Source organism: Coturnix japonica, chromosome 2, assembly GCF_001577835.2.
Source record: "Coturnix japonica isolate 7356 chromosome 2, Coturnix japonica 2.1, whole genome shotgun sequence".
Lineage (NCBI taxonomy): Eukaryota > Metazoa > Chordata > Aves > Galliformes > Phasianidae > Coturnix > Coturnix japonica.
In genome coordinates, this window is record NC_029517.1 from 11,715,379 (window position 1) to 11,729,725 (window position 14,347).

General features: G+C 39.6%; 1 protein-coding gene across 8 annotated transcripts in view; it reads right to left on the reverse strand.

Annotated features, from left to right (window-relative positions):
* Nucleotides 1-7,947: 7,947 nt before the first annotated feature.
* CREM (cAMP responsive element modulator) overlaps nt 7,948-14,347 on the reverse strand; it is a 29,478-nt gene continuing 23,078 nt past the window's right edge. For 4 of the 8 annotated variants that reach the window (XM_015853105.2, XM_015853107.2, XM_032443024.1 and 1 more), the window contains 2 exons: nt 10,768-10,924; nt 7,948-9,087 (listed from right to left, as the gene is read on the reverse strand). In XM_015853105.2, coding sequence (XP_015708591.1) covers nt 8,943-9,087; nt 10,768-10,924 — 302 coding nt within the window. In that variant the 3' untranslated portion in view covers nt 7,948-8,942. The remainder of the gene's footprint in view (nt 9,088-10,767; nt 10,925-14,347) is intronic. The other 4 variants (XM_015853106.2, XM_015853111.2, XM_015853109.2 and 1 more) reach the window with 2 other exon arrangements.

Consider the following 14,347-nt stretch of genomic DNA (forward strand, 5'->3'; position numbering starts at 1 on the left):
TGTGTGCAGCTGCAATAGTCCTTTCTCTTCCCTCTGCTGTTTTGGAGTAGGACAGTGAGACCTCTGCTGTTAGCAGGAGTGAAGAGCATAGCTGTGTTCTAAGTGAAAACCCATTTCCAGTTCTTAGGGCACTAATGGTAGATGTAGGAGACCAAGGAGAAGCTGTACACATTTCTAGAGCTTAAATGTCAGCTAAAGAAATGGAATGATGGTTTCTTTCTTTCAGGAAAGGGAGGGTGTGGGTACAGAACAGCTTTGTCTGTGAAACCGCCTGCTTTACTTCAACAGCCAAAGCTGATGCTAAGCATTGTTTGAGAGCAGTGTTTCTAACCTCAAAAATGCTTTAATCCAGGGAACAGACATACATCCAGATCTAATGCTGGCTAAACTAGCTGTGCTATAAACAGCTGGGACAGCAACTCCTCTTCATGGGCTTTGCAGTCACATAGTACATTGGCAGTGGATATCAACCTTCAGGCTGTCTCAGCTACAGCAAACTTTAAGACTTTTCTGTGAGTTAACGTTACATTTATGTCTGGAAATTACATGGTATTCACAGCTGCTTTAATTTGTCAGTTTGATTGTTTGAATGAATCTCTTAATGACAAACATTCAGGAACCATGTCATCTTTTTGTTTCACACCCATTCACTTACCATACCACACAGAAATGCACTTGCTGTTCCACAGCTTGAGATCAAAACTCATGTTCAGGGCTAATTCCCTTCAGTAAGGTTAAGGAAAATAAAAATTAAGAAGTAAAAAAGTAATTTAGAATGTCAGTTTATGCCTCATCGAAGTGTTGGGAAAAACTTAACCACACGGTTCTGTGTAACTTGTGCATACAGAGTCTCTTGGAGATGGGACAGTGTGACCAGAGGAGTTGTCTGTATGTAGGAGTTGGCTATAATGTAAAAGTGAGCAATTAGATGTAGAAAAGAGCGATCTATTTGGCCTTTCTCCATCACTGCCTTTATCGTCTCCCATTTTCTGTATTCCTTCTTTTATTTCCCTTTCCCAACTGAGAAACAGGAGCTGCTGCACTTCAATGGCAGTGCTTGCAACACTGATTGTCACATATTTAGATAACATTCCATGATTATTAGACCAAACATAACCAAGAATAAATCATTCTCATTTGAGCTTCCATTAAATGAGACTATTGGTCAGGAAGACTGTAGAAATTGAAAATTGTCAATATGGTATTTTTACACACTAAAAGACTATCTGATTATTCTATAAGGTTCCTGTACTCAACCACAGGACACCTTTTACTGTAGTAAACCTTTCTCTCCCCCACACACACCCTTGGATACAAGAAACTTCCTACTTGTGTGCTACTTTTTGACCACTTGACTCTTTGGAAATGAAGTACAGACAGATACACTCCACCAGGTGTCACCCTAAAACAGCTGGAAAAACCCAACATCTTCTGTTTCCAGCTCTGACCCAAAAGATCAGACAAAACTGCGCTGGGCATCTAACAGGGCACCCTACCAGACTTTCTCTATTCAGAGCAATTTCAAAGCAACACTGACAGGACAATGGGCACTTTTTCTTGTAAACAGTATATTTGGACTAGATGATCTTAGAGATCTTTTCCAACCTTAATGATTCTATGATTTCAAAGCCAGTCTATTCTACTTGCCCAGCTGAAGTCTACACAATTGTCACAATCCGTTTAAATGCGGGAGATCAACCAGCAAGTATTTAATCAGAGTAAATTCCTTGCTTCTTTACTAAGCCAACTGCAGTTGGCCGAAGAAGAGCTTTAGACACAAATGCTTTGCAGACCTAAATCGTTAACGTTTTTATTATAAATAATAACAAAAAAAAAGCTTTGTCTACAAACACATTTTACTTTTAAACACATATGAGGTATTCAACAGAATCTGAGTCTCTCCCCAAAACAGAAATGATTGTCAGCAATAAGCCTAATAGCATTAAATTTTCTACAGCTCACCTACAATCAGTGGATTTGTCCTCTGGAATCTAAGAGGGAAAATTCCAGTTAGATTTTCTTACATCCAACACAGCTTACATTGTAGCTTTTCTATCATTAAATCCATGAACAGCATCTGCCTTCTTCAGCAGCTACTATTTTCAGGAAACTTCTGAGATATCCTTGAGGTATCTATTAAATTGAAATTGACCACCACAATCAAAACACACTGGAGGAAATTAGACACAAACATGAGTGCACCTGATGAATATATCAAAGAAATGAAAGACATTTAGGAGGGAAAGGACAAAGAACACATAAGACAGATCTGTTCACGTGAGGGAGATGAGCTAGAGCTCATAATTCACACTTGATTCTAGAACACAAACTGGAAACAGTTTGACCTGTTAATGATTCTCACCCCATGCTCCATGCAGCAGAACTCTGATCCCTGCTCACATCGCCTGTATTCTTACACTGAAGAAAACAGAGCTAAGCAAAAAAAGATCTATTGGGCAAACTAGTAACACCAGTCTGTTTGTCGTACTCTGTAATACTGCAGCTTTCCAACACTTCATTCACTCCCCTGTTATTCCCCCTTTTCTCTGTTTGTATGTTATGTCTGCTAGAAACAGATCTGACAAGCCTCAGAAAAAAAAAAAGAAAAAGAAAAAAAAGCTAAATAACTCATGTTGCAAAAGAGAGAAGCAGTAGAAAGTCTACTTTGAAGTTCTCAAAGATTTTAGCTTGTGTCAAGAAGGCTGCAGTTCCAAGCAGTTCCAAGCCCAGGTCCGGATCTTTGATGTAACTGACAGCCTCACAAGTGAAGAGGCAGCTATGTAAGAATTCAGGTATTTTCTTCTTTGTACAGCAGCTGACAACATTCTGAAAGCTTTTTATATACAGCTTTGAGAATCTGATTCTTCAAAACTCAAACATCAACACAAACACACCAGCGTGCATTGAATTCAAAAGCATCCACACATCTCACTAGTGCAAGACTTAAAGAAATCCAGAAACTTGATAAAGACCTTGCTGAAATAAATAAACAAGCTTTACAGTAATTACTTCAGTAGAAGTAGCCCCTGGATAGAATAGCAGGTCTTAGTTTTCTATGATCCTTATTAGGCACTGCCTTTCTCCAGATGGGAATTCCATTATTACACATTCATATCAGGCAGAGACTTCTTCCTACCTCATGTCTTTCCCTACAGACTGGCCTTGTTAAACAGATCTGGTGCAGCTTTTCCCTGGAATAATTCAGCCATGTTTGGAAAAAAAAAAAAAAGTAAAATCATAAAAAGCAAATCCTCTAAAAGCCTCATTCGAGACCATTTGGAAGTTGTACATTTGAAACAACAAAACAAAAACAATAGCTTGGCTTGTTAACAAGACTTCTGAACTGGGGCATTTTTATAGTTGTTATTCCATTCACAAGACATATTAATCACTGCTGACTCCACTGATAGGGCTATTAAAGGAGAGGAAAAACCTCAGCAGTTATCGTAACAAAGACGCTTCCTCTTCTGGTTTTTCCATTCAAGTCACACATAATACAATGAAGTTATTTTTTCCCTTAGTCTAGAATTCAGCTCTCACATTATTCTGTCTCTCCACAACTTTGTGTATGTAGACACCTGCTTTGTAACAGATTTAACAAACAAGGTGCAGTGAGGAAGTTCAACCTCAGAAATGACAAAGCAAATGGATTAGAAGAGATTGATCGTATATAGAACAAAGTGATTTTTGCTACCTGGCATTGCCAGCCTGCATGCGATACCATCAAATTGCCCTGAAATTAATTAACTCATTTTCTTCAGCTTTTAAATTAAGCACAAACTCAAACTAGTAAAACTTCCACAGGAATAAATCATTATTACTCCTCCTCAAGAAGAGCCTCGTAGCGCCTTAAAAATCTTTAACTAAATAAAGTCTGTTGCCCCAAATGAACACATTTTATATGGGAATGTTGACAACTAAAATGCAGCTACTTCTATCAGCTGCTTAACAGCTCAGCATCAGTGTTCAACACATTCTTCTCACGTACACAAGCAAACACAAAACCTGAAGTGAGATGGAAAAGAACAGTTGCAACATGAGGCAACCCAAAACAGCTGCTGCTTCCTTTGAAGCACTACTCCGTTCAGAACAGAAGATCACAGTGGATCTGGCTGTTACACCAATGTCTGTAGGATAACAGTACAGATCAGCATTATGGTTTGAAAACAGAGGGAAATGCAGAGAACTAAGGGAGGGATGGATGACAAAGCATACAGACTTTAGGCCTAAATCAGTGCGAGGAGAAAAACTGCAAACAGATCCTGCAAAATCCATGGGAACAAACAATTCAAAGTAAAGAAATAAAAGCTGCAAGCTCACACCTACTCAATACACTGATTTTAATTCCAGTTTTCCCAGCTCACAACAGCTCAGGCAAGTCAAGAGAGCTCTGCCCTGAAGCCTTGAGATTTCTAACTCTGTTCCCCCCACCTCCCTGTTCAGATGCAGAAGAACACAGCTGTGTCAAAACTGTACTGTAAGAGGAAGCAGAACACGACACTCCTCATCACCTACCTGTCCAGGAGGCTGAAGACATTCCTGAAGAGACCATTTCACCTGAGCAACATGAAGTTATAGATGAAAACAATATCCAAGCATGTTTGTGTGCACCTTCCTATAAAGGAAAAGCAGATTCTCCAGCTGTCTCGAATAAATTTGCGAATAGTTGCATGGGCTCACAAAGGGAAAATAGTTTGGTACTACAGAGATATTACTTTCTTACAGAAAAATAAATCAATTATTTGAGCCTTTCTAATTGTTACAGGAAAAAAAAAAAAAAACAAAATCTGACAATTTACAGCTCGGACAGTGCTCAAAATCTCTTGTAATCAAGTCAGGCTCATGTCTCCAAACAAGGGCCAATGGGCACAAACCAGCTGCCCTGAGAGCTTCTGGAGTCTCCTTCTCTAGAAATACTCAAAACCCACTTGGGTGCTTTTCTACATCAGCTACTGCAGGGAACCTGCTTAGCAGGGGGCTGGACTCGACGACCTCCAGAGGTCCCACCCAACATCTACTATTCTGTAATAAGAATAATATTGTGCCCAAAGGGCTTTTCTCCTGTATCCACCAAGCCTTTGAGTTCACAAATCTTAATTAGAATCAGATTCCAACAGAAATTACAGCAGCATCCAGAGCTCAGAGCCATGTTTTCATTAGGGAAGTAGGTTCTTCCCCTACTTATCCAACCACATGACAAGGCCATCAAGTAAGACAAAGAGTGAACACATCTCCAGGACAGTAAACAATTTTAATTTAGTTTAGCAGTAAGTCAGACTTAGTTAGCTTGCATTTTATTGTATCAGAATGGCTTATGACACATAAATAATATTGAATGAGTACCATAAATTTGGTGAGGATTGCCACTCGTTGCATGCTATCTGGTTGTTGTGAGAACAATAACAATCCAACTAAGATCTGAGGCATGGGAAATCTGAAATATTAATTCTGGCAGTTCAGCATACAAACAGCTCCCTGCTTCAAGAACTGCACTGGGGCAAACTGTTATGAGAGTCCTCATTAAAGAGATTCATAATTAAACAACTGGGCATTCACGCTGCTGAAGGAGCCAAAGTAGGCATGAGGAGTCCTGTATGACTTCTCTGAGAAGTACAAAGAGATGAGAAAGCAGCTGAAGCAAATTGAAATCCATTGTTGCTGTTTCCCTCTGCTACCGAGGAGTAACTTGGCAGTTTTAGAGCAAAGTCTTTGAATGAAACTAAGCAACCCACTGTCTTTGTCACACTCCGTGCTGTACACAATACTTCGCTTTAAACATTTAAATCTGGAATAATTGAAAAATACAAAACTGTGTATAATTCAGCAATCATCAACAGCCATTGTATGCAAAGGGATGGCTTGACTTTCAGGGACGCTATTTCAAAATGCAAAATTAAATTTCAGAGGAAGACAAATCTAAAACACGTTTTTTTTTACTTCATATTTTATGGACTTCTCTAAATGTAACTTACCTGGCAACTGCTGTCCGGCTGTAGTCCCTTCTCACATACATACTTTGGTATTGTTTCTCTGACAAACACCAGAGGCACTTTGAGCTCTCCCTCAAATCTTCCCTCAGCCTTAGGGAACTCTCAAAGTTTTCACTGCACATTTCTTAACACAAAACTGGATGTACTTCTAAGTACTCTACTTTTCCAGTGTTGGTTTGACAACAGATCCCTGGCATTTCTGCAGGCTTTCCTTTGCTCATCTGCAAGTTTATTCCCTTTGCCACAAGATGCACCTTGGTTCTAATTTACCAAACATAATATTCTTACTCGCCAATAAACTCACGCATTCTCACACTGAAATACAGAAGTGTTTTGGTAATGCTGTCAACACCAATGATTTATCAGGCCAAATTACTTCAAATAATGGAATAACATGTCAAGTATTTTTTTCCTAGCCGTAGTCTAAAAGAGCCAGGTTTTGTGCAGCGGACTTTTCCGAAACAGGATACTTTTTCCTGGTACAGAGAAATAAATGAAATGGAGTTTCCAGAATGACCCAACTCACACCAAGAACATTTCAGTTCAGCTCAGTTGCTGACAGAGCCTTCTCCTCAGCTCCCCTGAAGAACTTACTTAAATAAAAAACACATATTAATTGTTTTAAAAGCATTAGCAAAAAAATTACTGTAGACCACATGGATATGAAGTAGATGCCCAAGTTTTCTTCCAGTTAGTTTCCAAATTCCTTGAGAGAGGCGGGAACAATGCCTACCTGTAATAGAAAACAGATTCCAGTGACAGAGCTACAACAAACAATTTGCTGGACACTTCTGTTGAGGCCAGAGGCCACAACATAGACCTGTAACAGCCCATACTCATCCTACCCTCCATCTTCAACAGAAACATTGATGCTTCCACTGACTTTAGTGCTTAGGATGAGTTATCACAGTGAAGAAGATAATTCACATTTTATTTCATTTTGGTTACAGACCTGAAGCAGAGCCCCATGGGTCCTAAAGCCAGTCTGCTTCCTTCCTTAATCAGCTGCTGTATCCACAAGAAAAGAGAGGCATGACCTCTTCTTACAGATAGTCTCACTGAAGTACCCAATGGCATTTTCCAAAGGTTTTGAGAAAGTTATCCTGTTTATTTCAAGTAATTTGGGAAAGTGCCAGAAAAGAAGATTTAAATTAAAAGAATATGTGCCCCTCCACACACCCCAAGCAGTATAAGGAAGAATTGGGTTAAATGTAAAGTCAGTTTCAATTAAGTGAAGAAATTGTAGTGATTTTAGTAATGGCAGAATTCCTTCCCCCTGCTTCAACGCATGTATATCCCCATTTAAGCAGGAACCAAACATTGGCAATGGTGCTCCTAGTTCCAGCAAAGCTCCCAGATACTCTGCTCACAGACTGAACAGGCTAACAAGCATCAGATTATTTCTGAAATAAACAAAAACTCAGAAGCAATTGACAAAATGAACAGCTGGATCACCGCATTTACCAAAACTGTAATCTGGCTTAAGCATAATTTTATTAAAAAAAAAAAAAAAAAAAAAAGAAAAAATCAAAAAAACAAAAACTTCAGCTCTCACCTACAGGTTATTCTGGAACCCCATGAATCAGCTGACAGCTACCCTTCATTTTTAAGCTTCCTTCCTTAGGTCACCTTTACTTCCCCTTGGTACGTTGCAGAAAGTGTAAAAAGAACTACGCCATCAGCCTTCAGTACAGGTAACTGCCTACAACCCTCCAGAATCTCTAAATTATTCAGGACGCAAAGCTGAATTTTTATACACAGACTTCTAATAAACCAAATGTTTCACAGACTACAGAAAATATAAGTGAGCAGCAGCCACGTAACAGACATTTTTAGATACCTGCAATATACTTAGCATCATGTCAGGGAGTTTCTGTTCTCTTCTTCCCCCTCCAAACTCTCACAGGTTTAAAAGCATCGCCAATAACCAGATGTTTAAAGGAAATCAGACACTACACAGGTTAAACAACATCATTCTATTAAAAACTATCTTTAGCCATGGCACTCAGTGATAGCAATACAATACTTTTTCTTTCCACAAAGCAACTAATATAAAAATATGTCATAAAATCATTTGTAGACCAGTATGCTAATACATACATGTAATCATAACATTCTTTTATAAACTCTTTCCTGAGATACCTTGAGTTATTTTGATTTTTCTCGTATTACCGGATGCATTATATTTACGATTCATTTGAAACAGCTGTAAAATATTTTGCATGTGCAGAACACTAGCAGTACATGTAAAAAGTAGCATGTAAATATATGGCAAAGAAACAGCTCTTAGAAATCATGGGTTTTTTCACTTTGATACTTCTTTTGTTTTTGTTAAACCATTTGGCTCCTTGGGAGGTGGAAGGGTGGAACGTGGAAAATCTGTAAGCAGAGCTATGAATTGACAAAAAGCAGGAAAGCATTTCGGGAATGTTAGAAGTTGGAATATAATATAAATGACACAGAGAAAGCCATAATTCATGTTGGCCATGTATTGCCTTATAAAGCAACCGGACATATTTTAGGTCAGTTCACAGTATAATAAATATTTTTACTAATCTGCTTTGGAAGAGCAAATGTCTTTAAGGGTTTCAAGCTCCTCTATAAGTTTCTGGTTCTGAACTTCTAGCACTGCAACACGACTCTCCAGACATTTTATGTATTCTTTCTTCCGACGTCGACATTCTTTAGCAGCTTCCCTGCAAAAAGCAGAAGTAAAAAGTGCAAACAAAAAGCCATTTGCATGCTATTAGAAAGCTCAGCAGAGTAGGGAGACTACAACTGAATTCCAAATTTTGCAGCATCTCCCAAATAAGTATGAAAACTTTAAGCAAAACTGGGATTCCACAAGGGCCTCAAGTGTCTCTTTCTCAAGTTCATATGGCAATCTGTAGAATTGCTTCCTCTCATGCCTTGATTAAAGTTCATAATAAACAAGGTCCAAATGAAAGACAGTTATTCTGCTTTATGACAATAAAGATCTTTGAGGGCCTTGAGTTCCTCAATGAGAGTCTTGTTTTGGTTTTCAAGCACAGCCACACGATTTTCAAGACATTTGACATATTCTTTCTTCTTTCTGCGACATTCTCTGGCAGCTTCCCTGGAACCAATACAAGGCAAATGACTACAGGAACAGCCACAGTATGGCAAAGACTGGATAAATGAAATTACCTGCAATCCCTGTGGTTCCACAATAACAACAACAACCACCACCACCACCAACTGTTGGATCGCACAAACAGAACAGCATGTAACAGCCATAAGCAATAACATGGTTAAAACGCAATTGAAAACAATGAAAACAACTGGGAACAAATTCATCACCAACAAATACAATGATGGAGTTAACACACAGAAGAACTGAGAAAAGTACAGTAAATGATGACACATCGACCTGAACTGTAGGTAACAAGACTGAAAGCAGAGCTTCCTTTTTCAGTCACGCTCCATCCTGTGCATTTACCAGGACTACGACCTCCACATTCAAAATCTTACATTCAGACTCAAAGAATTTACCTTCAGAAAACACAAACTGAGCACTACTTTCTTCAGATGAAAAGCTAGACGCCACATTTAAAACTTGATGTAGTTTATGACCATAATGTAGCAACCTACACTAGAAGACCAAATAGCTACAGCATGCCAGCATTTTGAACTGTCCACCTGGACACATTGCAGTGACTTTTTGTTGTAGGCAAATGGCAGCCCAGAGCCATCCCCATAGCTCCACTCAGAATTCTGTTATACCAAAGACTTTAGATAGCATTTTCAGAAGCATGTCTCAAAAAAGCATTCAGTTATAGAAGAAATTTTATATGCAATGAGATTCCACTCCTCAAACGTTTTGGGATTACTCAAATTTCCAAACTGCGAGAACAAAACTTTGCAGTAAAGTTATTTTCAGAGACAGAACAGAGACTAGTTTTAAAAACATAGAGTGGAAAAACAAAGGGGAGCACAACAACGCAGCAATCCCTGTGAGCAATTTTAAGTAAGAACAGGCATGAGAGCAAAGCAATACCATGAATTAAATCATAAGGCAAGTGGCTATTCAGTGTACTAGAGAACTGCATAGCAAACTATGTTTTCCTGAGGCATTAATCTCATTTCCATTGACAGAAGTGGCTGTGCATTTTAAAAAAGAAGAAAAATCCCCTAAAAAATAACAAGAATACGCAGACAAAGGCAGGTATATAAAGACTGATTGTTATAGCATATAGTCAATTCCATGCCAACTAATTAAAACCATATACAGCCACTCCACATAATATTCTAAATGACAGGAGCACTGTATAGTAACTTATCTGAAGCAGGAATATAGAAAATTATATAATTATCATTCAGTTCTAGCATAAACCTTCCTCACAGCATTATGGATTCTCAAATATTGTTCTTACCAATTCTTTCCTGGGATGTTTTAAGACAAACATGTCCATACTGGTCATTTTATTGTCAGTGGGAAATAAATGTCTTTCAATGACAAGTATACATCTGGATCACTACAAAAATGACCACTAATGGACAACACCAATACTGATTTTTGAAATACCATATAATTTAAGAATAAAAATCCATGGGGATAAGGCCAATATTCATCATTGCTCTAAGTATATGGAATGCTTGACAAAGAATTTCTCGCCTTCCCTTTGTCCATCACAGACAGGGCTCATGACTTTAAGAAAAAAACTTCATTAGAATGCAAGTTTATTAATTTAGTTTTGTTTTTGTTATGTTTGGGTTTTTACTTGCCCAACAGCAGCTTTTAATGATGTGTTCTTACCTGTTTTTCATAAGTCGCAGCTCCCTCTTGCGTGTTGCCTCTTCTGCCAGCTGCTGAGGACTATGCAGAGCCCCCGGTGAGGCTGCCATTACCACTCCCTGAGGTAAGTTAGTAGTGGGAGTCCGAAGCTGGTAAGATGGCATGTCTCCAGTGGCAGCTGTATTAAAGAATCACACGTAAAACTTTATGGCAAAAAAGAATCATACAAAAGTCTCATTAGATAGAAGAGATTTCTGTTGATGAGTAACCCGTGATTCCTACCACACCAAGTATCTCACATGTAATATCACCTGTATTATCACAACTTACTTTAGTGCATTATCTTAGTAGCTTTCATTTCTATACTCTAAAATGAATCACCTAAACTGATCCAGCTCGTGGTCCCACCAGCCAGCCAGAATGAAGCTTGTGAAAGCTTCCACGTGGCTCTTTGCAAACAACACAGGGAAAAGTGTTAGAGAAACGCTGCCAGAGCATCCACTCTAATTTCCTACTGGTACAGTTCCACAAAAAGATGGTGCTCCTGGCACAGCCACTGAGGGTGATACGCTATGGCTGTCCTCTAACAGCTGACATGGGAGTCAGCTTTCTCCTCTTCCGTGACAGCCCCAGCCCTACCAGCAATCTGGCAGCAGTTGGGAAACTGGTGAGAGCTGCTGTTGACAAAATGGAAACGAACATATACACATAGTGAACAGGAGCACATTCCTTGAGCAGGAGGACCACAAATGGGATGCTGAGGCACTAGCAGGCAAGAGAAAGGAGTGGCTGTTACACAGGAAGAGGTGTAGCCATGCAGTAGAGTGCAAAAGTTCACCCCCTGAGCCTGCCCATTTTGAGCTCTCCCATGCTACATGTAGATCTGAAATCTGATCTGCAATTCAGCAGCTTTCTGATATATGCATCTCATTTCTATATTTCTAAAATACTTTGTTCCTGCACTACGTGTTTCTACGTTCAAGCACTATGAGACAGGCATCCTTAGTGCCTGTCTTGTCTGACATAGAAAGAAAAATAAGTCAAAAAATGTATCCCCGTAAAATTTTAAGCAAGTATTTGCCCATTCAACTCCTAAGTAATTCACACCATCAAACAGCACAACATCCACTTCTGTCATAAAAACAAATATAAAACAACATTCCAGGGGCTGCTATACTCATTTAATACGTAAAGGAGTATTAAAGGGTCAGCAAAAATATCACAAAAATAAAATCATAGAACCACAGAATGGCGTGGGTTGGAAGTGGCATTAAAGATCAATTAGCTCCAGCCCCCTGCTGCGGGCAGACAAAAACAGTTTGGAGGACGCTGGCAGGTAGAGCAGTAAAGAGACATCACTGAACATCAGGAGAAAAAAAAAAGAACCAAATTCAAATCCTCAACTTAAGCATGTATATATCTATATACTATTAATCTTTTAAAGTTTGTGCACTGTGCTGAGTCACAGCCACGTCTCAAACCCCACCATCCGCTTAAGCAGCCTCACTTCCCCCACCCCTCCCCCCCCCTCTCTCCTTGCAGCCCAGCAGGTCACAGGGGCACAGAGCTGTCAGCTCAGCTGCAGTAGGGATCTGATCTGCTGGGGCTGGGCAGGCAAAGAACTCGGTGGAGGACAGCTTTGGAGCATGGCCCAGCAGCCTTGGTCTTCTCATGTATCACTGAATGACTTAACCCTTGCTTTGAGTCCTCCCCATCTGCTAGCAGCCCCAGCTATGTCAAGGAAACATAACTTCAGTTTCGTATTAACAAAAATGGAATTTTAGAGACCCTCTAGGCTCACTCTCCACATTACATGCATTTCATAAACACTACTGAAAGAACTACCTTTCTCTGTCTTTCTTCACAAAAGGAAAAGGATCTCATTAAAAATCAAAGTGAAGCATTTAGTAGATCAGGTCACGGAGAAAGACTCATAACCCAGGTCACCTCCACCTGGCAGCACCAGCTGCTTTGCTGCCTGTGCCTCATCTCCCCTCGGATGTTCGCCAGCAGCACTTACTGTTGGTGCTCTAAGGACTCTGCAATAAAGTACCTACCGCACACTCAAAGAAGCAAGCCCCCCCTATCTCAGCTGTGATCAGCAAGCACACAGTAAGCAACAACACAGCGCATCAGTAGTTTGACCAGCTTCCAAAGTGCCCAGCCCTGCCTAACAACTGCCTCGCTTATGAATCTACAAGTGTGGTAACTGATAATTATTTTGGTGCTACAGACCGCCACAGTAACATTTGTTTTACAAGGAAGTAAATGATATATATATTGCAAAGTGATTATTTCTAATTCTGCAAAATTGTTTGTAATGGCTTTAAACATTACAATAAAGTACTGTTTCTCTTCAAATAGACTGTAGTAGAGACAGAACAGACTTTAAAAAGGACAAAATACCCTTAAAAAATTCATACTGTTTAAGTCTATTATATAGATGTACTATGTAGAAGGGTACCTTCCATGTCTGCATATGAGACTAAAACCCACACCTTGATCCAGGCCAACATGTCTGTAAGATCAGTGCCCATTTCTAATGAAACTGCATGGGGCTTTAAGGGCACTGCTGCACACCAGATATAAGGCTGAGCGTGTTAACCGACCTGGAATTGGTGCATTTCCCCTGGTACATCGACCCACATCATCCTTTCCTTTTATTTTTTTCTTCTTTAAAATTGCAAGAGGAAAAAGCGAGTCTTCAGAACACTGCAGCTTTTAGTTGAGACTTAGAGAAAGAAGGTTCTTAGCAGGAAAACACAAAAACAGAGCACAGCTACCTTGGTAACAGAAACCTTAAAAAAAAAGGTTTTATATATATGTATATATATATATATATATATATATAGAGAGAGAGAGAGAGAGAGGATAAATCCAACACTTTGTAATAGCAAGCTCTAGGAGAAAAGAACTTTCTGAACACTAGAGAGCATCCCTGCACCAGTTACAGTGGCTTCCCAGGAGAAAAAGACGTGATACATGCTATGCATTAGTGTATCTATGCTCCCTTCCTCTGAGTCATAATGATAGGACTAAATTATCAGAGGGCTTTGAAATTCACCACTGAACTAGCTAAGCAAGGCATGAATCACTATTCCTCTGAGCATAAGAACACAAAACATGGACTCAGAGAAGATAAGTATCTTCAGGCTGATGAAAAAAATAGACGCCAGCACTGAGCAGCACGTAGGGACCGGCTGCAAACTGGTTAATGTTACAGCTCGGCCGGAGGCAATTGACGAAGCAGAAAGGAACTGACTAAATCACAGCATGACTTGGGGCTGACGTCAATGTGTATCTTGTTTGGAGTTTAACTTTTCCAGTTCCCTACTGCAACACGATTCCAGGAAGCCTAATGACGTCAGCCTTTTGAACTCAATTAGTGGAGGAACAGACCATTTCAACAGCAGAGGAGAAAACACGCAGGCATTGCAATACTTGAAACTGCTGCTTTCCTGCCTGCTTACATTCACAGTTGTCCTTTATAAGGAAAGTATAAGGGTTTATTTACACCACTGTAACAACATACACCTTTCTCTTACAGCCATGCTTGAGCCTCTTCTAGCTACTGAATCTACAGGGTTTATTGCTAAACAAA